The 25,564-nt window shown below is 43.4% G+C and overlaps 1 protein-coding gene across 1 annotated transcript; it reads right to left on the minus strand.

Annotated features, from left to right (window-relative positions):
* Positions 1-10,858: 10,858 nt before the first annotated feature.
* Positions 10,859-14,375, minus strand: znf703 (zinc finger protein 703). Its single transcript, XM_069682883.1, has 2 exons — positions 13,738-14,375; positions 10,859-13,164 (listed from the first exon to the last, which is right to left on the minus strand). The coding sequence occupies exons 1-2, from the start codon at positions 14,002-14,004 to the stop codon at positions 11,659-11,661; spliced, it is 1,773 nt and encodes a 590-aa protein (XP_069538984.1). The 5' UTR covers positions 14,005-14,375; the 3' UTR covers positions 10,859-11,658.
* Positions 14,376-25,564: the final 11,189 nt, after the last annotated feature.

Here is a 25,564-nt window from a genome sequence, read left to right on the forward strand (position 1 = left end):
TGGCGTCTAATTTTCAGTCAGTACTTCGCTGTAAGGGAATCAGTCCACTGGACCAACAGTGCAGCGCAGCACCTTAAGGCGACAAGGGAGGTATAGCTAGTCTTTGCCTGTCTCTATCCTGCATCTCCTTCCGTCCCATTTTCGGCCCATCCAGTCGAGGCAGACGGCTGTTCAACATGAGCCTGGTTCTGCTCGAGGTTTCTGCCTGTTAAAGTCGAGCTGAAACGGCATTTCCAGAGTATCTAGCTTCCGTATCGTGACGTATTTCCGATTGAAACAGGACGTGCAGGCGGGACATATCATTAGAGGGATTTGATTTGATCGTTGAGAAGTGGGCGTAGACAGACGTTCTCCACAGCGCAGTAGCTAGCTAACTGACCGAGCGTTCTTGGTGCTCTGCGGCTAAATGCTGCAGATTGATTGGTTGAAATTGGTTGGTCCTAGCTTATGTAGGCACACGTGATATTTTGTTTTACAGGAAGAAAAAATCGGATTTTGATATAAGAATATGAAGAAATTTTCTGTATTTTTTTTGGCCTATATTGTCAAACAGATGCACAATATTACCGGGGATGTGATCTAAAAGGATTAAAATGACATTTTTCATTTCACCTCGACTTTAAAAGGAAGTTTTTCTGCCAATGTGCCGAATGTTGCTAAGTGCTACTCATGGTGATTCATGTTGGGCCTCTCTTTAAAGAACAACAAGAGTTCGGTCTAAACCTGCTCTTTCTCTAAAGTGTCTCGAGATAACTCTGGTTATGATTTGGCGCTATACAAATAAACTTTGATTGATTTGATTCATAGCTGACAGGAGAGAGAGATCTCCTCAGTTTAACAGCCTTTCATTTGTGTTCCAGATTGGCAAATTGCAAGGATTACAAACAACTTTGAAATTTGCCTTTTGTTTACAGCTGTCATTACTAGGGAAGCACCGATGCATCGACTGAACATCGTTATCGGCAGATATCGGCCGTGTTGACAGACGTCGGCCCATCGGCAAATAAGGTGGCAGCAGCCGATGTTTTTGTTATTTAACTGCTTTAATTGTGCAGTACATTTAATTGTAACATAAAAGTATTTATCTTTTTTCAGAAAGATTTTTGTGAGGCTATGTAAGCACTGAAACATGTTTGTTCTATGACCAGGTGATTCCAAAACAGGCTACAGAGGCTTTTCAGTATTTGCAGTTTTTGCAGGCTTTGCGGGATCCGTCTCTGGCGCGTTCCGTGTACGCTGCGACCTCCGGAGTCGATCGCGCCCATTCAAGTCGATGATAGTGATTCCACAGCACGCAGTGCGGTCCGTCTCCAGCGCGTCCCAGAAGCGTCTCTCCGCTCTGCTCCACTCTGCTCCGCTAAAGATACGCGCCGGGTCTATTTTTGACGGAGGCCGCTTCAAACACGCGTCAAGCTCAACAGAGCAGATCGTTCCAAACAGGAAGTCACACACGAAAGCAGCATACAGCATCCGGTCATTTCAAAATAAAACACCATGTTTAGACCGGTACAGACTCACGTTTTTTCCCATTTATTTTAAGATCAACACACTGAAATCTCGAAAAAAGAACACTTTTAATTAAGTAGTGTACTCCTCCATGGTAGAAGCACAAAAATCACGGAATGATCTCCAGATGAGCAGATAATCAACCTCGGATGTGCAAACTGAGCTGTAGTTTGTGTTGCTCTGTTCACATTGATGTTTGAAGAATATGTCAGTTGTTCTCACATCTTGCAGACAAGGAGAATTATTAGCATTTTTAGAGTGCTTACTGCTTCTGGTCTCATAATAAGAATGACTCTTTGTAAACTCCGGAGGGAAAATTTGCTCCACTGTTTTCTCCATTGTTAACTTTGCTTCTCTGCCAGTTGGTGCGAGGGAGGAAGCTCACAGTGGGTTTATCAGCTGTGCTTGCTGTAAACATCTGCCTGCTGTGGCTAACAGTAATGCTAAGAGGTTATGTGAAACCAAAACAGTAAAGTCTCAGGCTGGTTAACCAAAACAATGAGCTTAATGGCACTAAATTACTCCGTAAAGCAGAGAAGAACTACTGGGTGATAATTATCTGTGGGTTTGTGAGAAGGAGAGACCTACCGCATTAAAGCAGTCATGTGATCTGTCGGGGGGAGGGATGCCATGGGCTTTCTTCAGGCACACTCGCACCGAGCCAAGGATTTAGTTTAGAATGCCTTTATTGACTCGGGGCATCTCTCATAAAAAACATCAATATAAAAGAAATAGCCGCCGACCTGTCGTCTCTCATCGGGTCTTTCTCAAGGCGTGGCTCGGAAGAATCATCTCTGACTCTTTTAAACTAAATCCTTGGCTCGGTGCGAGTGTGCCTGAAGAAAGCCCAGTGGCATCCCTCCCTCGACAGTTTACTTTTCAGCCCTCATGAGCACCTGGAGTTTAACACCCGAGTCATGTGATCTATTGTTTATCTTAAAATACTGACTGTCCATCTGCAATATGATTCATTCTAAGCCGGTGAACTAATTACACAATTTGTACTGTTGAACTGATCGATATGAAACTGTTTGTCAGTGGGACATACTTATAGTGGCATTGCTATGATTTACAATCCTCTAAACTATCCATGGGTAGTACTATTCATCCTGTCAAAGACGTGGTATAAAGTTATTATTAGAATAACCCCGGACGACGACATCTGGGACATGTTGGCTTTAGTCCGAGAACAAATCTAGCTGGGGTCAAAGTATTTTGGTATTCGGCAAGGAGCCCAAATATTAAGATGTTATGAAGTTGCATTACTTTTCTAGCTTGACCTGCACTACTAGGGTATGAAGACATCATGCCCAATGCTGCGCTGATTTGTTTCGTTACCTGTCACCTGTGAGTCTCACTTGTGGGTCCCATTTAATGATATGATGTTGGCGACATTCAAAATAGCATTCACTGAAAAACAAGAATAAGAACACGGTCATCATTAATCACACTAATGATTAAAGACAGGAGAACTGTTCCTGCTGTACACATGATGGCTATGAAGGACAATTTGTTTGAAGTGGGGTTGGATGAGATACTTATAGTAAGCGTACTACGTAGCTTCAGTGCCGGCACTGCGGCCGGTTCCTAAACACCGGGGCCGTGCTGACCGGCATCCACTGTATGTAGTACACCTGCTATTGATAAGTATCTCATACAACCCCACTTCAAACAAACCAAACTCTCCCTTTAACACATATTTTATCATTGTATAAAATCTGTATTATTTTTGTTGTCAGTAGTCGAACAGACAGTATTAGTTAGCAAATAAAATGAATCACTGCTCAGAGTTGAAAAAAGCATTATTGTTGTACACATCCAGTTTACCCAGTTACTCACAGCTTTAATGCTCCGTTACACATGCTGACAAACACGGCTCACATGCTTATTGAGTGTGTGTGCAATGTGTTCAGATGAGTCCAAATGTATACAGCAAGTGTGTGTGTGTGTGTGTGTGTGTGTGTGTGTATGGCCTGGGCTCCTGCTATGTGTTGACAAGTGGAATAAAGTATCTGTTTGAACAGTTGTGACTCAACTATGTCTGAATACCCCACAGCTGAGCGATGGTGGCACGCATACCACACACACACACACACACACACACACACACACACACACACACATACACACTGGACTACAATAAAAAGAGTGATATCTGTGTATTATCTTAAATCCTTGGGGAGGAATTACAGTTACATTATTTTTGATGTGTGTTGTATAATACGACTTGTATTAGGGCCACATAAAAAAATTTAAAAAATTAAGATTTCGAGAATAAAGTCATAATATTATGAGAATAAAGTCGTAATATAACGAGAAAAAAAGTTTTAATATTTTGAGAATAAAGTCATATTTATTCTCGTAAAATTACGACTTTATTCTCGTAATATTATGACTTTTTTTCTCGGAAAATTACGTCTTTATTTTCGTAAAATTACGACTTTATTCTCGTAATATTATGACTTTATTCTCGTAAAATTACGACTTTATTTTCGTAAAATTACGACTTTATTCTCGTAATATTATGACTTTATTCTCGTAAAATTATGACTTTATTCTCGTAAAATTACGACTTTATTCTCGTAAAATTACTACTTTATTCTCATTAAATTACTACTTTATTCTCGTAATATTATTACTTTTTTTCTCATAAAATTACTACTTTATTCTCGTAAAATTACTACTTTATTCTCGTAATATTATGACTTTATTCTCGTAAAATTACGACTTTATTTTCGTAAAATTACGACTTTATTCTCGTAATATTATGACTTTATTCTCGTAAAATTACGACTTTATTCTCGTAAAATTACTACTTTATTCTCGTTAAATTACTACTTTATTCTCGTAATATTATTACTTTTTTTCTCATAAAATTACTACTTTATTCTCGTAAAATTACTACTTTATTCTCGAAATATTATGACTTTATTCTCGTAAAATTACGACTTTATTCTCGTTAAATTACTACTTTATTCTCGTTAAATTACTACTTTATTCTCGTAATATTATGACTTTATTCTCGTAAAATTACGACTTTATTTTCGTAATATTATGACTTTATTCTTGTAAAATTACAACTTTATTCTCGTTAAATTACTACTTTATTCTCGTTAAATTACTACTTTATTCTCGTAATATTACTACTTTATTCTCGTAATATTATTACTTTTTTTCTCATAAAATTATGACTTTATTCTCGTAAAATTACTACTTTATTCTTGAAATCTAATTTTTTTTTTTTTATTATTCTCGAAATCTTAATTTTTTTTTCTTCTTTAATGTGGCCCTAAAACTCCGGCGTAGTATATTATATGATTGCATGTGACAAATAAAACCCAATGTCACTCTCGGATTTACCTGGTTTTCTATGTTGCATTCCCATCCATCCGTCTGTTCTCAGAAAGGTATGTGCTTTATGTGGCTGCAATAATCCTGTCAGGTTAAGCAGCTAATATATAAGTGGGCATTAACTGTGTATCCTGGCCAGCAGTGCCGTGGATAATATGAGTGCAATCATCATAATTGCGACCTCAGAGTCTGGATTCCTGTCCAGGAGAGACATAAAACTGACATCGGGCCCATGATGCTCACAGTGTGTACACTATGACCACAGGCCGTCCTAAAGTAGAAGAAGAAACCGAGGTGTCAATCAGAGCATGACTCACGACCATCACAGCTGCCCCTCGTTCCCCGCCAAGACACGTTCACTGGCAAACACTCGTGACATCTTCCCCGGCGATCTCCCAGCGCGGCAACAAATGGAATCCAGCTGGACACTCGGTCCAAGTGCTATTAGCAGTGCAGCGTACTGTAATTGAAACGTTCATTTCACCACCGGTGGTTAGGGAGGGTATGTCTATTAACAGGGCTCACTCACACCACTGGAACTTTGGAAAGACCACAGCAGCTCCGGGCAGCTTTCCATGTCGAGGCCAGCTGAGGTTTGCCAAGGTCAGGGCTGGCTGAAAATTAAATCAAAAGCACTATTCCTCTGTCTGAAACTCAGCTGAGCTGACAGCCTTCTACCTTACCAATCAATGAATTAGTCAATAGCAAGAATTTAGCAGTCATTTAGATCAGTTGCACACTGATGTCTTGTTAAACCAGTAACTGACAATTCATATTACAATAAGTAGTAGAAAGTTTAAATATGCATGTTTAAAATGTGTGTACAAAATATGTATAGCCTTCAATATTCAGGATTTTAGAATCAAGAGTTGTTTAGTTCAGTTATGAACTTGTTCAAGGCTTTATTTAAAACACATTTTAGCCCTGAAGAAAAAAGTACAACTCCTCATCTGATGCTTTAAAGTTGATAACAATATGCCTCTTCAATATTAACAGACCTTTAACAAACAGGGCAGATTTGTATTTTATTAAGATGTCACTATTCACTGATCACTTATAAGTTAGAAAAATAGTTCAACTTTTAGGAAAGGCACTTACTTACTAAAAAATCTATCACTCTTCTTTTTTTCTTTTCATTATTTACACAAAAATCTTAAACTAATAAATCTGAACTAAGCAAAACAGAATAAACGAACAAACAAAACACATAATAATAATAAAAATCAGCAAATGTACAAGAATAGATAACGGTAAAAATTAAATGGAGAAAAAAAAGAGAGGATGTAGTTATAATTTCCCTTCTAACGATGCCACCTCTTCTCAAAAACATCTTCCATCTCTTCATGTCTTTTCATTATTAAGTGAGAAAGCTGAATAAGCATACAAGACTGAAATACATGAATACAAGCCGGCTGTCTTCCCCTACTTCCAGTCTCTATGCTAAGCTAAACAAACTGGCTAGCTTGATATTAAATAGACAAATCTTAGAGTGGAATCAATCTTTTAAGCAAACGTTCAGCAAGAAAATGATTAACTGTTTCTCCCAACGTGTCAGAGTAATGTTTTGAATGTTGTATATTTAAACTTATTATAATATAACATATATTAAACTTATTAACCTAGCTGTGTTGCGTCACTGTAGTTGCCCCTGAAAATATAAAACAAAGACTGTTTCTCTCTTACTCTAGCTGCACTGCTCTTTTCAAATCACATAGTTACAGCAATGCTAACAAAGACTATAGACGGTTTGAAAGAAGCGGACGCAGCCACGGTACATCCACCTTTGGCTCGTGGACGACAGTTTTGAAGCCTTGAGTCTGGTATTTTGGCGGTCGACGACGAGCTGAATTGACTATAACTGGAAAATTGTAATTCAACTGGTCTCCATCGAGACTGCTGCGACTCTTGTTGGCTCAGGCTTCACAAGAGCTAGCCCCTGACAGGAGAGTTTGGCCAATGAGAGGTCGTTCCGGAGACAGTGTGTGTGTTCCAGTACGCTTTGTTCCACAACAGACGATGCACTTGCACATCTGTTCAGGCGGTGACAGGGAAATCGTTGATTCACTGACAAAAAGTCCTGCAGAAAAATGATGCTAGCATTAGTTACAAGTAAGTAAGGGGAAACCAACGTATCAATAAGAACTATAGATCTAATGTGTGTCCTTTGTGACCTTAAGTTAGATTCTTGTGGGCAGGTTAACTGCTAACTTGATTATACTGTAATATCTACATGTGACGTTTTGGTTGGTAAAGTTAGCAGTAAGCAAAGTGTGCAATTTATTACGTTCTGGCCTTTTGTGTTGTTGTTGTTGCTGGTTGATTTTGTTTTTTTCTCACTTGTTTCAGAAGACAGCACAGCCCGGCTTTAATTCCACCCCTGACAGAACGCATTAACCAGCATTTCAAAGCAAAGTTTGCACATTTTAAAAACCAATATCTGGAACGAGTTTGCCCTTTACTGAGAGGGAAGTTAACCTCTCATCATATCTTCCAACTGCTGTGATTGAGAGAACATTACTGTACTTGAAATTGTGGGAGGAAGTTGCTTAAAACTAGCGCACGACCTGCTAAACAACCTGGAAGTCTTTAACGCGGCTGTCATTGTTCTCACAGTGAGCATTACAGCACGGCTGACTGCAGACAGGGGAGCTGTAGCAGGCATGTAAAATAGTCAGTCACAGGGTTTATGTGGAGAAATAAAGCAGAACGCGTGTGACAGGCCCTGATGAGCGATGTGTTCACGCCATCTGGGTTGCTTTAACACTGCGGTCACTGTTGGATGCCGAGGGCTCTGTATTGTGTCCTGATGTTAAACACAGAGGTGGTAGTCATGGAGTTGAGGTTAATGTTTTGTTCTGTAGACGCAGAGAGTGAGTGAGTGAGAGCGAGAGAGAGTGAGCCTGAGTACCCTCCTCTCTCTCTCTCTCTTGCTCGCTCGCTCTCTGTCCTAGCTGTCAGCAGGGATGGCGAGGGGGGGTAGAGCTGGCGTCTAATTGAAGAGCAGCTCCACACCCTGTCGTCATTAATCACCGGGCCTGTCAGCCGGCTGCTCAGGACCTCACAGTGACACTCTGCACCGTCTCAGCACTGACGCACACAGGGGAAAATATTAGTCCCCTCCATCACCATCACTATTCCTGCTGATATATACTATTACTTCTTTGATTATCACCGGTAATGTTGTGTGACGTAGTTGGTGACCTTTGCTTGTTTAGCAAAATACCTTCCGCTTCCAAAACTTTAAATGTTATCCAGACATATAAATGCAGAGGATGTTGTGGAAGCTACTTTTTACAGTATTTTAAGATAAAGTATACTTTATTGATCCCCAGAGTAGAAATTCGGGAATGCTTACTTTATATTCAGATGTAATAATTGAGGTAAAGTACACAATTGAAGAAAAGCACAGTGCGAAGGTTGTCCACAATGCATCCTGGTACATGTAGGCACTGCTGGTTTGGCTCCACGACTAAGCTTTCTCATGAGAGCAGCCACTGAGGATTGTTTTTATTATTAACCATATACAGTTCAGCCCCTGTATCAACAATGATTGGAGGCACACATAAAATATGGTGAAAATTCCCCATAATGCAACATTTGCAGCATTTTGGGAAACACGTGTAAGCTACCTGGCATCTTTGCATGTTCTTTTAACAAAAGAGAAATTAGTATGAATTCAATAGTGAGATAATGTGAAACACTGGATAGAGCCAGCCCCCTTTTTCTGTCTTTATGCTAAGCTAGGCTAAACAGCTCTTGGCTGTAGCTTCATATTTAACAGACAAATACAAAAAAGGTATCCATCCTTTTAATAGAACGAGCAGCCAAAAGATTTGAAAGTAAAATGAATAGTAAAAATATGAGGTGATTCTGTGTTAGAGACCAACAGACGTAAACAAAGTTGTTGCTGTTGTTAAAGCGACACTTTGGGTGTGCGCTGAGAAGAACGCAACTTAAAGCTACATTACAGCTTTTTATAAGCAAGCAGACATTTTCTAAAAATGTTCAACTTTAAATAATTTTAAATGTTTTGTACTTTGCTTCCTTCATAATAATTAAAAAAAACAGATTTTTAGAACCTAAAAAAACTGGACAAATCCCTGTGTACCATTAGTATAAGGTGCTTATGATATAGCCTGATAATTAAATTTAACTTATTTTTTACACAACTAAACAATATTTCTTTGATGTTAACGGCTTCTAAAAAATCACATTTGAAGAATTGTCGTAATTCCAAGACTGAAATGTTAAACCAGGACGACGTCACGCCACGTTTCAACAGACTCTCGTCTTTTTGGGACAAATTATTAAATAACAAGAATAAGAAGAATTCAGCCTCACATGTGTAACCCTCTGTGGACAAAGGACTGGGGGCTGAATACACACACACACACACAAACAGCCTCACACTGGCGACATAAATGGAGTGTGTGGGTGTTGACTCAGCTGCGAGAGTGTGTGGGGGAAGAAGACGGATGGACGAGATTGATGAGTGCGGGGATAGGGAGAATAGTGAGGCATTTGATGAACGAGTGTAAACTGGCAACAGTGGAATTAATTCCACCTCCCCGACAAGATTGAAAGTCCTCCCCTCTGCGTGACCTCCAGCGTGAATCATCCTCACACTCAAGCCAATGTAACCAGTTCTTTATCTACTGTTTGTAAAACAGCACCCAGCACTGATATGAGAGGCGAGACAGCACTGTAAATGTGTGAGTACCTGCCCTTCTTCCACAGATTTCACCTGCACTTCACCAACACAACTTTAGAGGGCAACACAATCCAGTGTATCTCTCGTGGAACAGCTGCAAGTCACAAAGAAGTGTGTTGCACCTGAATATATACGTGAAATGCATCATTTAATAGAAAATATCCATGACCTATTTTGTCTAAACTACTTTAAAACTTTGAAGAAAAAAAAGCAGCAACCCACAATGAAGTTTGTTCTGTTCCAGAGAAGAGCGTGGCTCCAGTTTCTAAGGAAGAAAAATAAGTGTAGCGTCCCAAGAGCTGCCCAGAGCGGTGATCAGGGCGCCGTGACCTTGCTGGTGTGGCAGGGGCTGGATGTGGTTTGGGAGGGTCATCCATTTTGTTAATGGTCCTGTCAAGTGACACCTGTGCTCGCCTTTCCCCTGTCTGGAGTGCTAATGAACCGCGAGAGTAGAGGAGTCTGGGAGTCGGGGTCAATAGCCGCCTCGGAGACTACAGCCTCTTCGCTTTGTGCCACCTACACCCTGTCAGCTAAATAGAGTGGAGACGCAGCGACATTACCAGGGCCGAAACACTCTAATGGCAGCGGTGCGGCTTTAAGATAAACCGACTCCTTCTCTTTGAATTAGTATCTAACCGCTCTGAGTCGAGAACGCTGACTTCACTTAAACCACAGCGCAGCAGAGAGCGGCGAGAAAATAGCTCCTCATCAGGACGAAGGCCTCCGTGTTTGTGGTTCCTGTAAGAGAGCCCACGCTCCTCAGGGGAGGTGTCAGCACTTTGATGAATATTTCTCTATTAACCGCCTCCCATTGTCAGCTCTGGCCTTTGTGTTGCAGGCCAATCCGTCAGACCGTGAGGAGATCCTGGGTCGACGCCTCCCTCAGGTCATTATTGAAGTCCCAGTGACCCAGCGGCCACTCCACACAGCCATCCACTCTGCTGAGGAGGCTGTTTTCAGGCCTCACAAACACGAATCAGCAATTAAAAGCTGCACTCGCAACAACAAAAGCAATGTGGGTGATGGAGAGAGGCGGAGAGATGGAAGTCCTCAGAGACTAGCTAACAGGGCTAATGTGACCCGGCCTGCCCTCTCTGGGACAGCCCTGTCAACTGATATGAGCCATGAAATATTACACATAGCATCATACAGCCCCGCTGTAACGTAATGATAGATAGAGCTACTGCGGTTCTGCATGATTTATTTCATCCTCTAATGCTCGTGACAAAAAGCTATTTCATGCTCCTTTATATAAATAAGTAAGGAAAAAACAAGTTAAATGCAATCATGTATCATTTATTTAACAAAATAAGACCTTTTCTTGTTGGTTGGATAGCACAGCCATCATTAATTGTTTTTATTTATGTCATCTTTTCTTATCTTTGTACCATTTGCAGGGGCGACCCCAACTTGCTGACCCCAAGCAAGCTTGAAAAAATATTACATCTTTGCATATTTACAAATAAAAATAATGGCATCGTTCAAAATCATCCTCGTGGACATGCAGTTCTCCCGAGTCTGAACAAGATAAAGAAAACAACAGCAGAGAAAAAAAGGAGATTAAAAGAGGTCCCCAGAATAAAGCCTCATTGTCCATCTTCTTTGTGGTGCAAGATTTTTATTTTTAGAGTATGATAGGCATAATGGTACTATACTTAAATCATTCTTTTTCACTTAGAATACTGCAGAGCAATGTATTTGGACAGCAAAATATTTTCCCCCAGAGTTGAATACCAAGCGCTTGAGTGAAAAATAAATACAGACTTTCAGTTCTGGGAGACAGAAAAATAAAACAAAATCAAAACTGTTGTTATAATCCCAAAATTCCATCATTTTTAAGCTCTGTGTCCCGCCATCTTTAATCGCCAAAGTCTGTTGGTTCTGTGCTGCAGACAATCCATCACAGGCTCTTAGGTTTTGCAGTGCCAGTCACCATCCCGAGGCTGACAGGTGGTACTCCTGGCAGGCAGGCCAGCAAGCATGATGCCCTGTACTGGTGATGACCCCGGTTTCAAGAATCCATCGTCAGGACCGCTGTGGAGCGTCCAAGCTGCTGCCTGCTGTCGGTGGCGTCAACACTATTTCTAATATCACTGGTATCCCAGTGCTGACGCGGAGCCCAGTCTCTGACTGTAGAGGGCATAAGGGGAGTAATAGGCTGTGGAGGAGGGGAGGGATGTCATGGGAAGTCCTGGGGCTCCGGGCAGGTGGGACTTGCTGTAGGGGTGGTAGCGAGCCAGACCCAAGCCAGGAGAGCCTCTGAGGGAGAAGGAGCTGGGCAGGGCACCTGGGCTGCTTGGTGGCGGCAGGTGGAGGTGGCAGGAGGCTGTGGATGAAACTGATGAAGGGTAGGCTGACAACAGCTTACTGTCCACCATCCCGTGCAGGGCAGTGTGGGTACGCAGGTGGGCTAGTAGCTCCTCTGATGTGGAAAACCGTTTGTCACAGGGACCTCCAACAGATACCCAGTTACAGGCATGAGGCAGTGGCTCATTGGGGACCATGAAACCGTAGGTGTAGAGGGGGTGGGACAGGGTGGGGGTGGTGCTGGAAGACAAGGCGCTGGAGTGCAGGGAATGGAGATGGTGGGATGGGTAAACCAGGGGGAAACCAGACTTGAGGGAGGTGGGATCATGGACGCAGGTGGAGCAGTTACTTCCTCCAAGGTGGTGTGCATTGGGGTAAGTCAGACAGTAGGGGTCACGACATAAACCTTGCATCAGGGATGGAGGTGAAGCCCCTGTGAGCGGGCTGGAGCTGGGGTGCTTTCCTTGAAGTCCTAACCCCAAACTAGACTTGGTGGGATCCAAGCCGGGAACAAACTGGGAGGGGTAGCCAGCATAGGCCCCCACTATGGAGCCGTGGTAGCCCATGGTAGCAGGAGGCAAGGGGAAGACCTGGTGTCCTGGTTTAAAAGGGGAGACGGGGGCGATGTGCCCGGAGCCCAGGCCCGGCTGAGAGGATGCCTGCGGGTCGGACTTGCTCTCCGGCCGCGGGCTGCTGGCAGAGCTGGCGTTGCTGGAGTTGGCACTGGCCCGTATGTGGCTGGAGTTTGCTAACTGAGCCCCGTCCATCCCTGACTTAGCTGCATCTGAGTCTTTTTTGCCAGCGCTGTTGCTGTTACTGTCCGAGCCGGCCTGCTCTGAGCTCCCGGGCTTGTTGTCCGTGTGCGGGGCCTGGGATTGTGGCGGGGGTTGCGTGGAGGGGGAATGGCTTTGTCTGTGGGGCTGACTCTGAGTGTGCAGGGGGGGAGAGCTGGAGCTGGGTGACCGGGAATGGGGAGGAAAGGGTGGACATGAAGCAGTGCCACTGCTGGAGCTGCCATTTGGCACTCTGAAAGCTTTATCTGAAGGCCCCTTTGTCGCTGGAACATCCTTGCGGCAGTCGCCCGGTGATTTGGAGTAAGGCTTGAAGCTGGACTTGTCCTCCAGGGAGTGGTGCTGCTCTCCGGTCTTGGATGATCGGCTGGATGAGTCCTTGTCTCCCAGACTGCCAGAGGAGAGGGAGGCCAGCTTGGAAGAGGAGGACGGGTCAGGTTTGCCAATTTGAGAGCAGGTCTGGGCCAGCAGAGCCAAAGGACTCTTCTTGGCATCCAGCTGAGGAGGAAAAAAAGAGAGCAGGAGGTGAACAAATTGTTTTTGAGGTGATTCAATTTAAACCTAAACAGTCATACACACTGTTTTATAACTATAAAACGTATATGTAATAACAACAATTTCTTTTCAAAACAATTTCTATATAAAGTTTAAAAACAATCTTGTCGACATAAGCTGAAAATCTAACATATACAGAGGAAGTCAGGACCCAAAGTTAAAGCAAAGTTTAACGACAAAGAAAGAAAGAAAGGAAGAGCCCTAAAACATTTAGAGCTACAAATTAAACTATATTAAATGTTTAAAATAAACGCGCTGTTAAATACAATACCTTTAAGGTACTACACTATTTGCTGTACTTTTACATTTCCGAACTCACGGTGTCTCGCGAACTTGCCACTAAATTGCTGTGCGTAAAATGGCGCATATGTTGGCATATTTCGTTTTATGATTAATACTAATAGCAATCTACTTCCTGAACGTTATATAGTCTCGTTTATATTAGGAAAACAAACGACCTTTGGTGATAGGAAGAGAAAATTTGGCGAAAATGTCATATCCTCGTTATTTACTTACTTCAATGCTGACTGGCGCGGACGTGAGGGGCTGGAGATACTCCGGGTGCAGCAAGTGGCCGCTGTGCGCCGTCAACATCTTTATGATCCGGATGGGAAGCCTTCTAGCCTGGCGCAAGGGATCCTTGGGAGAAGGACAAGATGTGGGTATGGAAACGGACGGTCTCTCCGCTCCGGTGCGGTGTAGATCACCGCTGGCTTTGGTGGCACTGCGCTCCGGGGACTGGCTGCGTAAAAGCGGTTCAGTTCCACCGGGGGGATCTCTCATCTGGATCGGGGCACAAAATGGGACGGCGGCAGGCAACGAGTGGACGCAGAATTGAAAATCATTAACCAGCACTGTTCATGGTGATTAATTTAATAGTGCGGTAATCCAGAAGGGCATGTGCGCAGTGCGCGTCCACCGTGTCGGACCCGATCTGTCTCTAAAGACGAAAAAATCGCTCAAATGTCATCCTCTATCGGGCTGTTCAGTATCAACCGCTGACGATTCCTAAATATTCCTTTATCCAGTGCCAGAAAAAGAAGAATCGAGGAAAAACACAAACACCAACAAGTCACTGCTCATCAAAATACGGCGCAAGTGGACGGAATATCCCCGCAGAGGTCGGTGTGTGTGACAGTCCTCCGGCGTGTGTCTCTCTCCCCTTCTGCAGCAGCCTCACAGTACCTTACTTCTTCCACATACTAACGACGTGAGGGGAGGGATTTCAAAGCGATGAGCCGAAGTCCAATCACAAGTGCCCGCATTCGTAAGCAGAGGCGGGACAGTGAGAGGGGGCGTGGCTTGTCTTCTGGCCTCACCCTCATACCCGGGATGTGATGTACTGGTGGAAATCTGTGTCAGTGACCTCCATAAACAACATGCAAGATAAACGTACAAAGCATCGATACTTGATCACAGATTTCACTGGAACGTGTCCACCCATTTCTGCTGAATAGTGGAATAAATCCAAAATAGTAATTCAATGGTGTTGGATATTTCTGGTATGTTAATGACTTTATTGCATTATAGCGAGCAAGCTTACTTTAATTAAAAACAAATGGACATGATTCAGTGTTCCTGTATTTTGCTGTGACAGTGAATGACATGACGTTTTTACATTTACAGCCACACACTCCAAAAACCCTCAGATCTTATGTGTTTGTTTTTTGCAGTATTACATAATGACCTCTTTAAAAGTCCGTGCAGCTCGTGTATGAGCATAAAACACAGAAAAGTGAAATACAAAGCAGTCGCTCTGTGTTTGCAAGATTGATAAAACCAGTAACTTAATTTCCCACGAAGAACAACAAGCTGTGTTTTACAGGGATTTCCGTCCTGCTTGGAGTGCCCCTTCGGCTGATCAGATGTCTTGGCCCAAACGGCTCCGATCCATAATCCAACATATAATAGCGCTGTTATGTTTCAGTCTGTCTTAAGTGGTGTCATGGATCATTGATTACTGGCTTAAGAAAAGCAGAACAAGCTTTTCTTCTGAGGTCTACGAGGTGAACTTGTGACAGCTCACAGCACAGGCTGGCCTTATCAAACTTGATTATAATGGCTGCTGCCATTTGTCTGCAGCTGAGAGGAAAAGCTGTCTGAGGAGGATGAAGTCACTTCATCCTCACTCAACACTGTCACTGTTTGACCTGTCATCATTAGGCTTAGCCATCAATCATCACCCACACACTGCCACTCACGCTTCAATGACCTGCAGAGATCCAAGAATATGTGAGCGCCAACGTGTAGTTGCCGGGCTAAGTGCGCGACAATCTTCTTTTGAATCAGTCTGTTTGTTTAAAAGTGTCTGTCGGCACCGCGGGCCGAGCCACATAAACAGGTGACGTGTAACAACAGCTTTCTCACTCGGGGATTTAAAGGTAACGCCGAGAGCTCAGAGGAGATTTCAAACATTTCTTTACAACACAGACTGCTAGTTAAGTTGTGAGATTTCCGATTGTGCTCTTGTTTATCCCACAGTCATCCACTTGTTAAAAGGGTGAGTGGGTAAGTCGCTGCAGTGTGGGTGGAGTTGCATAAGGAAGGGGGGCGTTTAAAAAAGGAGACCAAAGAGGAGGGCATTGGGAAAAGCCAGACAAAGGCAGCAAGAGAATGAAACAAGGGAGGGCTCAAACAACAGGGAGCAACTCCTTTCATGTGTCCCCTTGATGTAGGCTGGTAACAGCTGTTTTGGCGTGTCGATGACTGATGGCTGTTTCCTGTTGTGGATATTTTAAGGGGACAGCTTTCCCGTTAAAGAGGCTTCTCAGCATGTCCAGGTCCCGCCGGCCCTCGGGGCATTTCCATGCCTTTCCATGGCTGTATCAAAGCAGTTGGTTTGGCTGGAACAGCAGCCAAACAAACCCCCCAGGATGGACCTGATAGGGTCTGAGTAGGAGTGAGGAGGAGCAGACCCCACATGCCCCTGTGATCCTGTGATTTATAGAGCCGCTGAGGCCTGTAATGGACGCTATAGCTCTAATTCATCCCCGCGTTGAGAAGCTGCTGTTTGCCTGACTCCAGAGTAAATACATAACGCTGACATTAGGCAGCTGAATTCTTCAAACCTGGCTCAAGCAAATCCTCGTCTGCTCGTTTGTCTCTCGCTCTGTGTTTAGAAGTGCTGAGGCGTTTTGTGGCGCACACTGGGATTAGCGTTATGTAGATGCTCTGTGTGATTGTTTAATGAGGGGCTGACATTGATGTGAGCTCATAAGAGTCTTGTTTCTTTTTTTTCTTTTCGAGTTATTATACTTGTACAGGCCTTCGCTGGTGTCAGCCAGACTTTGACAAGGCCTGGCTGCGTGCTGTACTGTACAAAGAGAAGGAGAGAGAAATGATAAAAGCGCCAGAGAGGCTGAGGAGGGAAACGAGTGTAAATAACTCCTATTTAATTATCTGTGACTGACTTATGGGGTGTGTGGAATGGGAATAGAGGCCTGAGGCTGGGGCTCTGCTCTACCCGTAGTGTTTTCTCCAGCGGTAATAAAACCAAAGGAGAAAAAAAAAGTGGATTAAGACAGTTTCATGGGGTGTAGCAGACATGGCATTTAGACCCAAACACTTAAAAAGAGCCTCGCAGGCAACATTCCAGCCAGGACAGAATGTTGAAACAAGGATTTCCTTGAGCTGAAAGGTCCACAAACAATATCTACGCAGTGTTCTTAATGTATTCACACTTCCTCGTTTATCTTTCCGTGGTAACCTCTCCCTCTGTCTGTGACACACGTACTAATCCTTTCGATCGTGCATGCGCTCGTACGACAAAATGTAGCCTGTGCACACGCACAAACAGAGTGGCCACATTGTGCATGATACCATCTTTAAGGTGTGATTTTGTTGTTCGTATAAGGTATCATCCATCTGAGTGTCTACACTGTGTATCTATGTGTGTCAGAGTCAGAGCTGCAGCTGACAACCTTATCTCTCCAGTTTAGGAGGAAGATTGTCTCTCTTGTCAGCTCCTCACGTCTCGCAAGCTAACGCTCTTATCCACTCTGCCTACCTGCCGTCTATCTGTCTGCATTATAATCACACCGGGATAATAGGCTTCCCTCTGTGTTGGCTGATTGGCACTTTTATTTCTGAATCCTACACCGCGCAGGGTTCCACTCTGCCGTACTCGCTACACCTGAAATACATTCGCAGACAGGCGTGGAGGCTGCACACCGCCCACACCCGTGCAACCTCAAGTTCTCTCTCCACACTCGGAAACAAAAGCAGCTATTGTCCTGCACACGGAGAAGTTATCAAGAGCATGGAGAGAGGAGGAGGAGTAGGAGGAGGAGGAGGAGGAGGAGACGAGGGGAAAACAGGCCTGCTCTTCCAGACAGTGTCTGCCTCAAATCAGATCGTCCCACATTGTTGTGTGAAATTTCAGATGACATCAAAAGATGTTTCCCCATCGCTCTGACGACAGAGGGGGGCCATTTTGATAGAAGCACAATCAAGGTATTCACGAGCTGGACCCGTGACAGGTCTGGTAAAAGAACAACAACAGGCCTCGCAAAGGAAATCTTCGCAGCACATTCCTCACGCTTGTTAAAGTCAATGCTGCTTCCTCCACTCATGGTCAGAGTCACCGCCTCTGTGTCTTCATCATCCAGCCTTTGTTGAGGGGGAGGCTGCCGGGAACATTCTGTCTTTCTTTGAAACCACTCCTCTTTAGTCAGAAAACATTTTCTAATCATGAAGTTTAGTTTTGAAAATGAAAGTTGCTTAAACAAGCTTCTCAATCTCAGCCTCTCGAGTCTGTTTGAAAAAAAACAGACTCATTCTGGCGTTCACACGATAAACAACAGACGTTTTTGGAGGTTTCAGTAGCCGCAAAGTTCCTGCCAAACATAACCAGGGATGATGACGGTGATGATGAGGGGTGGGTCGGGCGAGTCGAAGCATCGCATGTCATCACAACCAGCAGCGTGGACGAGTCATGTCAGCTGCCACGGCTTTGACGTGACAATGGATGGCATTGCTCAATTAAAAGCCTATCAATGTGTAAGTAAATCAGCGCCTTTCAGGCTTGACACATCAAACAAACGGTTATTGAAGCGGCCCGCCCATGCCATTAATCTCTCTGCATGTGCTTGCCAACCCTGGGTCACCACAGGAGCATAAAAACCTGCAACTGTGAGAGTATGAAATGCAGTGAGCATGACAGAGCTAATATATAAGAGCATTTTTAGGCCTGATGGAAACAACACATGCAGTTGGGTTTCATAAAACCATCCTGCTTTATTGAACTGAACTTAACGTGAAGTAGGGATTTACTTTTATGAATTCTCCTCTAATAAAAAAACAGGCAGTAATGGAAAAGGCATTCCAGACACAGACCTCGTGTGGCCAAAATATTTGTCTCAACAGGGTCCTTGTGGTGACAAAGCACCGTGCTTGTTCCTGGCAGTAATTCACCGGCTCAGATGAATACATGAAAGTGAAGCACGGCCATATATCACGCGCCCCCCCCTCGCGTGCTCTGTGTGAGCCTCGCAAAGTCACACACGGCCGTTTGTTACGCGGCCGTGCATTCTCATTTCGAACTCTGCGTTGAGGGCTACGGGCCAAGCTGACACTTATGAAATATTTCCTTTGCTGACCTTAGCTACTGCCTCAGCTGGGGAGATTAATCCTCTGTCGGCAGACACTGGGAGCAGACTGCTACAGCACACACACACACACACACTACTTGTGGTGACTACAAAACATAGCAGTGGCAACAGCGCTGGCAACAACTCTGTTCTAGTAATAATTACAGCTTGTGGTGATTTATTTCAGCGTTACTTGATAGCGCGCCAGATACATGAGAGGTGGGGAGAGAGTGAGATGGCAGCCACTAAAGGTTATGAACCACAATCATGCAGCTAATATTGCACACACCCTAGAGAGCAGATCGCAGACAACAACAACTAATACAGAAAGAATGTCGTACTATTTTATTGTGTTTTTAATATATTAATAATCTTTGTCTCCTCACAGACTTTTCGAGCTCCGACAGGCCGGCCTGACTTTATCAAACAAAGTCCTTAAAATCAACTTTATGACTATTGTGAAATGTTAAAGTCGAGCTGAAACGGCATTTCGAGAGTATCTAGCTTCCGTATCGTGACGTATTTCCAAGTGAAACAGGACGAGCAGGCGGGACATATCATTAGAGGGATTTGATTTGATCGTTGAAAAGTGGGCGTAGACAGACGTTCTCCACAGCGCAGTAGCTAGCTAACTGACCGAGCGTTCTTGGTGCTCTGCGGCTAAATGTTGCAGATTGATTGGTTGAAATTGTTTGGTGCTAACTTACGTAAGCACGCGTGAAATTTAGTTTTACTGGAAGAAAAAATGATCGGATTTTGATATAAGAATACGAAGAAATTGGTTTTTTTTGCCTATATTGTCAAATAGATGCACAATATTACCGGAGATGTGATCTAAAAGGATTAACATGACATTTTTAATTTCACCTCGACTTTAACGTGACTACATTCCTAATCTCTATTTACAGATTCTACATAGAAATGTATGAACATGACATCTGCATGCGAGTTCAGCTAATAATTGAAAAATTCAACTTGAGATAAATCCCCTTGGCGCTGTGTCACGAAAGCGTTTAGATTTCCTGACGTCCTCGAAGGCATCAGAAATGATGGTTCCGAATGAGCATTTTAAAAGTTGCTTTCTTCTCTCTGTCATCTCAGACGATATCCGATCTGCTACATTCCTAATGGTGAAATCAAGTAAACCAGTGACTTTAAAGCACTGGAATGTCTTTCATTTAAAACTATGAATGTCGAAGGTCTAAGTCAAAGTCAAGTTTTAGATTTTTTTTGTGTAAGTATATTTCAGACTGTTTTACTCAGTGGGTTAAAAACCAAATGACCACAATGACATCTACCGAGGATAATCATTTAGGTCTGAGTGGAACTGATCCGATCAGGTTACATTCTATCGACCATTTCGTCCAAGACAGAGAAATTCAGATTAGTGACGGGAAACATTTTTCATTTTTGCCAAACTTTAAATAACCTCCTGTAAATACTTTATTGGGAATTTGATAAACATCTGGAAAAACCTAAAGACTGTGAAATTGCTTTTTTAAAAGTTCAAACTATTATGGCCTCTCTCTGCTTCCATACAAAGTCCGTATAAAGAATATAGTGAAGGGTCCTCAGGATGCCACCTCTTCACCTTCCTCTTCTTCCTGTTTGTCTCTGCAGTCTGCGGCCTGACTTAATGTGCAGCAGCAGACGACTCGGCCAAGTTCGGTCCTTTATAAAAGGTTATTTAGTTGCCAGGAGAGAAAGCAAGCTGCTCTTGCAGTTCCTGCCAGAAGGTTGCACTACCGGTGTATCGTAAATTACCCACGACAGCGTACAAGAACAGGGTTGGGTGGGGGTGTCGGGGTAAGAAGGGGAGGGAAGGTGGGAGAGGAAGGGGTGAAAGAGTAAGTGCAGTTTTCTTTTTGGTCCATGGTGATGAATGAGCTTCTGAACAAGGCAGAAAATACATCATATCACCTTTAATGGGTACACATTTCTGCAGCCATAACTCAGTGTTTAAAAATAGGGAGGGGAGGGTGAAATACGACATCATATATTCCTCCCAACGACACTTTTACGAGCCCTCCCTGCAGTATAAAGGCATTGATTGCTATTTCAAAGCTCCGTGTTAGAGTCAGTGCTGAGTACCTCCAGCTGCCGGAGACGAGGAAAGACAGAGAAACTCCTAAAACACGTGGAGTTTCCTGGCTCCGCTCGATGCAGCGGTAGTTTTTTTGTGGTTTAAAATGGAAAAACTCTGACTTTAGGCTTTGATTACAAATAATGAATGTTTCACAGTGATTGAAATATAAAGTTCACTTTTTGTCTACTCACCGTGTGTGGTCACAAGGTAGAGAAAAAGCATGCTCTTACTTTCGTGACAACGTTTGGCGTTCATCCTTCTGTTTAGGACTGAAGGATTAATCAAGGTTAACATGAATTCTTTTCAATCCCAAATCTGCCTGAACAGAAATATTAACACAATGTTGAACCTTTCGTAAGGAGGCAAAAGATCTCGTAGGTTACACTAGATCATAAACAGTATCTGCCTGAGTGTAACAAGACTACAGCCATGCTGTCTCTGTCAATCTATAGCTGTGTCCTGGCCCACGGGCTGCAGCCTTGGATGGAGGCGGTCTACGGAGGACGCGTCAATCATAGCCTGCGCAGACCTTTAACTGTAAAGAGACGGTCTGGTCTACGGAGGATTTCCTGTTTTCGTCAGCTGCACCAAATGGTGCTCCTGTCGCCTAGCAACCGGTAGCTAGCAGTCTTACTAGCTAGCATAACTAACATGAAGCTATTATTTTAAAGATAATTTGTGTTCTGTTGTTTTTTTTTAAAATGTGCATCACTAGCTATTCGATTGAGTCGAAACCAAAAACTTACATTTAAAGGTTTATCTCCGCCATCTTGCATGAATGCTCCAAATGAGAGATTAACGTGATGCTTAAAAGGTATAACGTATGTCATGTTCATCGTGTTAGTTCACTGTGTTAGCATACTATCCTTACTAATGGGCAGTAAACACAAACTACAGCTGTGGTTGTTTTTAGTTTTACAGTTATTCTGTTTCATCCTGAGCAGAAAATTAAAAAACACTCAGTTGTGGAAACACCGACTTTGCCAATCTTAGAGCCAAGCCACTATCACGGCTAAAAATGGCTTTAAACTGGCAAGCTCTGTTCAGGACATTAATGTCCGAAAACCGTCCCGGCCTGGACCGCTGTATGCAGGTGGAACACTTCTGTGAAAGAGGAAGACAAAGTGAGAAACACTTACCTCTTAAAGGAGTGAGAGAAATAGATGGATACACAGTAAGAGCGAGAGACTGCTGACTGGACTTATGGCTTTGTCAAATTTGAGCCTCTCTTCAGTGAGCCGTTCCCAGCTGTAAATTTACTGTGTTTTTGTTAGCTGCTATTAAAACCAAATCCGCGGCCGGGCCAAGGTCGTTCATTTCAGCGGGCCTGCGGGGAGGAATTCTTCTCCTGACAGACCGCCTGTCCTTTCAATAAAAGGGAAAATAACAGACAGGAGAAAATTAGAGTGTATACTTGAGCATATATCACCCTGTCCTTGCATCAGATTTATAGTTGCGCTTCCAGGAGGTAATGTTGTGTGGCTTTTACATGATATCTTGCAAATTGAGTGAAACAGGAGGTGAAGCTCGTGGAACTCAAACGGTCGGTTGACAGAAAGAAACGAGTTTTAACGTGGACGCTAAGTAGACGAGTCCTCCAGCTTCCTCTGAATCTTTTACCTCAGACCACCATGTGTGCATGTGTCTATATACAGATTATAGATATGTGTGTTTGTTTATAAGAAAGTGTTTGCTCTTATGTCTGCTCTCATCAATGTTCAAAGTTACATTGAAGTGAATCTATTTTTTGATAGCTGTCTTGACCTTATAAGGTCCTTTATGAGACTTAGTGCTCATTTAATGGTGACCTCATCTTATAACACAGCTGTAAAACTTTGTGTATGTGTGCGCGTGTGTGTATTTGCACATGCAAGCACCTAGAAAGCAGGCAGCCGCAATTTCATCACTGCCCTAATGAGAAACACAGACCTCGCTCCCTCACACACAAACAGAAATCCCACGTCTCTGGAAATCATTTAAGGCATTCTTTAAAATCTCTTCCGTGTTCTCTTGAGACAAGGCCTCGCATTGTGTCTCATTCTGTGGTCGTGAGATGGTGTCCTGTTTCTGTTTATGTGCGGTGAGTACAGAAAGTCGGCCCTTTAACCGGAGGACAGGAGGTCAAGGCCCGGGAGTTAGCACTCAGCTGTGGAGCAAAGGCACAGAGTGACTCCAGGGTTGCAGCATTGTACCTGAGCATGACCTCTGACCTTTTTCATCACAGAGGGGAAGCCAAGAGAAATGTGAAGATGTGAAATATTAAAGTGAATACAGTATTTTTAATGTAGATTAGCTGGGATCGGCTCCAGCCCCCTCTCCACCCTGAACAGGATAAGCGGTATAGATAATGGATTGATGGATGGATGGGTTCATATTCTTTGGATGAAACTTCCAATGCAAGATACGGCCCAGCATGATTCATCTCAACTTGCTTTTGGTACTTGTCCTACATCGTTTACAACGACTGCACATAGTACCCCCTGAATGTGGGCAGGATTCTAAGATGATTTTTATAGTGATGGCCCTTAAAACTTGGGGAGGGAGTATCCTTTACTCGACCGAAGATTTTCATTTAATCAAATGTCTGTTAAGTCACTATCTATCACCGAATGAGGTAACACAATGGTGATTGAGCCTATGGCCCACTGAAGAAAGTCTTTGCATTTGCAGTATTACAGACTGGGTGTCACAAGCGGCGCCCAGTTAGTGACACGTTTTCCATCAGCCAGTAGTGGTTGGTCTGCCAGAGAGGGTAGGCGGAGCTAAGCGGCTGCTTTTACGGTGTGTTTTGAGTAAACGGTAATCTATCCAAAGAAAAGAAACAAATTTGACATTCAGATGAAGTCTAAAAAGGAAAGCCCCAGTCAGCGAGAAAAATCAACCGGAGCCAACCGTGGACGTCACACATGCGACACTGTGTGGATATCTGGGAAGTGTGCTCCCGCAATTAGCGTTTATCGCCACAGGTGCCGCCAAAGAGAACAAACTGAGATCTTGGAGGCTACCGCTCTATTAAATACAAATAACAAATCTATTTTGAAGCGCATCAATCTGAGTCAAGCCGAGCTGTACGCAGTGAAAGACAGGCATTAGTGTAGCTCTCTGTATATGCAGACAGGTGACTTAGTAAGATACAGAAGAGCGACTGAGAGATCCTTTTTAATCTATGATTTTGATGCTGAGTGGTGAGAGGTGTTGCTACTGCAGACAATGTAAACAATAGGTTAAAAACTATCATGAGCACTCTATAAAATCCTTGTAGACAGCCGGCATGTATGTACGTAAAAATATATTGCTACATACAAATAAAGGAATCTAAAAAGTTCTACAGTGCAGTTTCAAAGGTCTTGTTTTCATAGAAAGTAAGATGATCTAATAACACTAACTCTTTGGACCACATCGAAATGTCAAGTGGAGACGCAGTCTTTCTCTCCCACTTCCTGTCTTTCTGTGTCCAACACCGATCAGTCTATTAAAACCTCTCCTGGACGCACACATCATTTATTAAAGCTGAGGCCCAGAAGAATTATTGTTGTTTGAAATTCCTAAGACTCTCAGAAGATCAAAGTTTCTCAACGTGAATCACATTTCCTGCAAATCCTCTTCTCACCGCAGCACACGCCCTCATGCGCACACTGGCACGCACACACGTACTGTGCTTGCACTCCAGCAGAGGTGAACACAAATGTCCCTCTAGCTCTGTTTGTGGAAGACGTAGGACCTTTATGATGTTTCAGATAGCAGCAGTGCTTTCACTCTTTGCTTCCATCCTTTTCATTTCCCCACATCGATCCTGTCTGCGTCCCACTTTGCTTCTGTTTCTCTTCCTTTATTGTTTTGTGCCTCTCGACACCCCCTGTCTCTGAGCACATCATCTGTATCTGTATAAAGAGTATGGATGTGCATGTGCTGTGAGGCCGCTGAAAGGAAGTTATTTTGCGGAGAGATTTAGAGCCTGTTTGACCCTAAGGGAGAAAGATGAAGGCGCTCCGCCCTGTGCAGGTGTATGAATGATTTCTCAGGCTCGCCCTCCTTTATATCGAGCGCTGAATAAAAGACTGGCAGGATTTACCTCTTCATCAGACGAGGATTTTAGCATCGGAGGGTAAATGTTCCAAACAATGAGGAGGGATCGAGGCTATCTACTGTCTTTATTCTCGCTCTTTCTTCCTCTCTGCTGGATCAGAGTCATCCCTCAGGCCAAGCCATTATCGAGGCAGAGCTTTCCGGAGTAAATCATGTGCTTAATTCCTCGCTTTGCTTTCTCACCGCCCGTGTTTGTCATCAAGAGTGGCTTTGAGGCGTTGCTCGCTTTGATGCGCCGACTTGTCGAGCCGTTTGCTGTGAGACTGACAACGATAAATCACACTGGCTTATGATCAGTTATTAAGTAGATATTTTAATAGAGATGATTGATATATAACAGGTGAGTTGTCCAGGCAGTTCTCATGCTGTCAGGGATGTTAATGCATGTTTAAGGTTGTTAAATTTTCACAATAGCTTCTCCTATTATTAGCCGTGATTATGTTAGCTACAGATAGATACAGCGTCGTAAATCAGGTCTTTCATACGTCAGACTGCCTGCACTGAACATCCTGTTCATGTTGTTGCATGGAAGAAAGTCTCAGATATGTTAAAGCTTCTGTTCTTACAAGTGATTGTGTTTTAT

Source organism: Semicossyphus pulcher, unplaced genomic scaffold (genome assembly GCF_022749685.1).
Source record: "Semicossyphus pulcher isolate SPU_LCO1_2020_fin unplaced genomic scaffold, fSemPul1.0.p SCAF_6, whole genome shotgun sequence".
Lineage (NCBI taxonomy): Eukaryota > Metazoa > Chordata > Actinopteri > Labriformes > Labridae > Semicossyphus > Semicossyphus pulcher.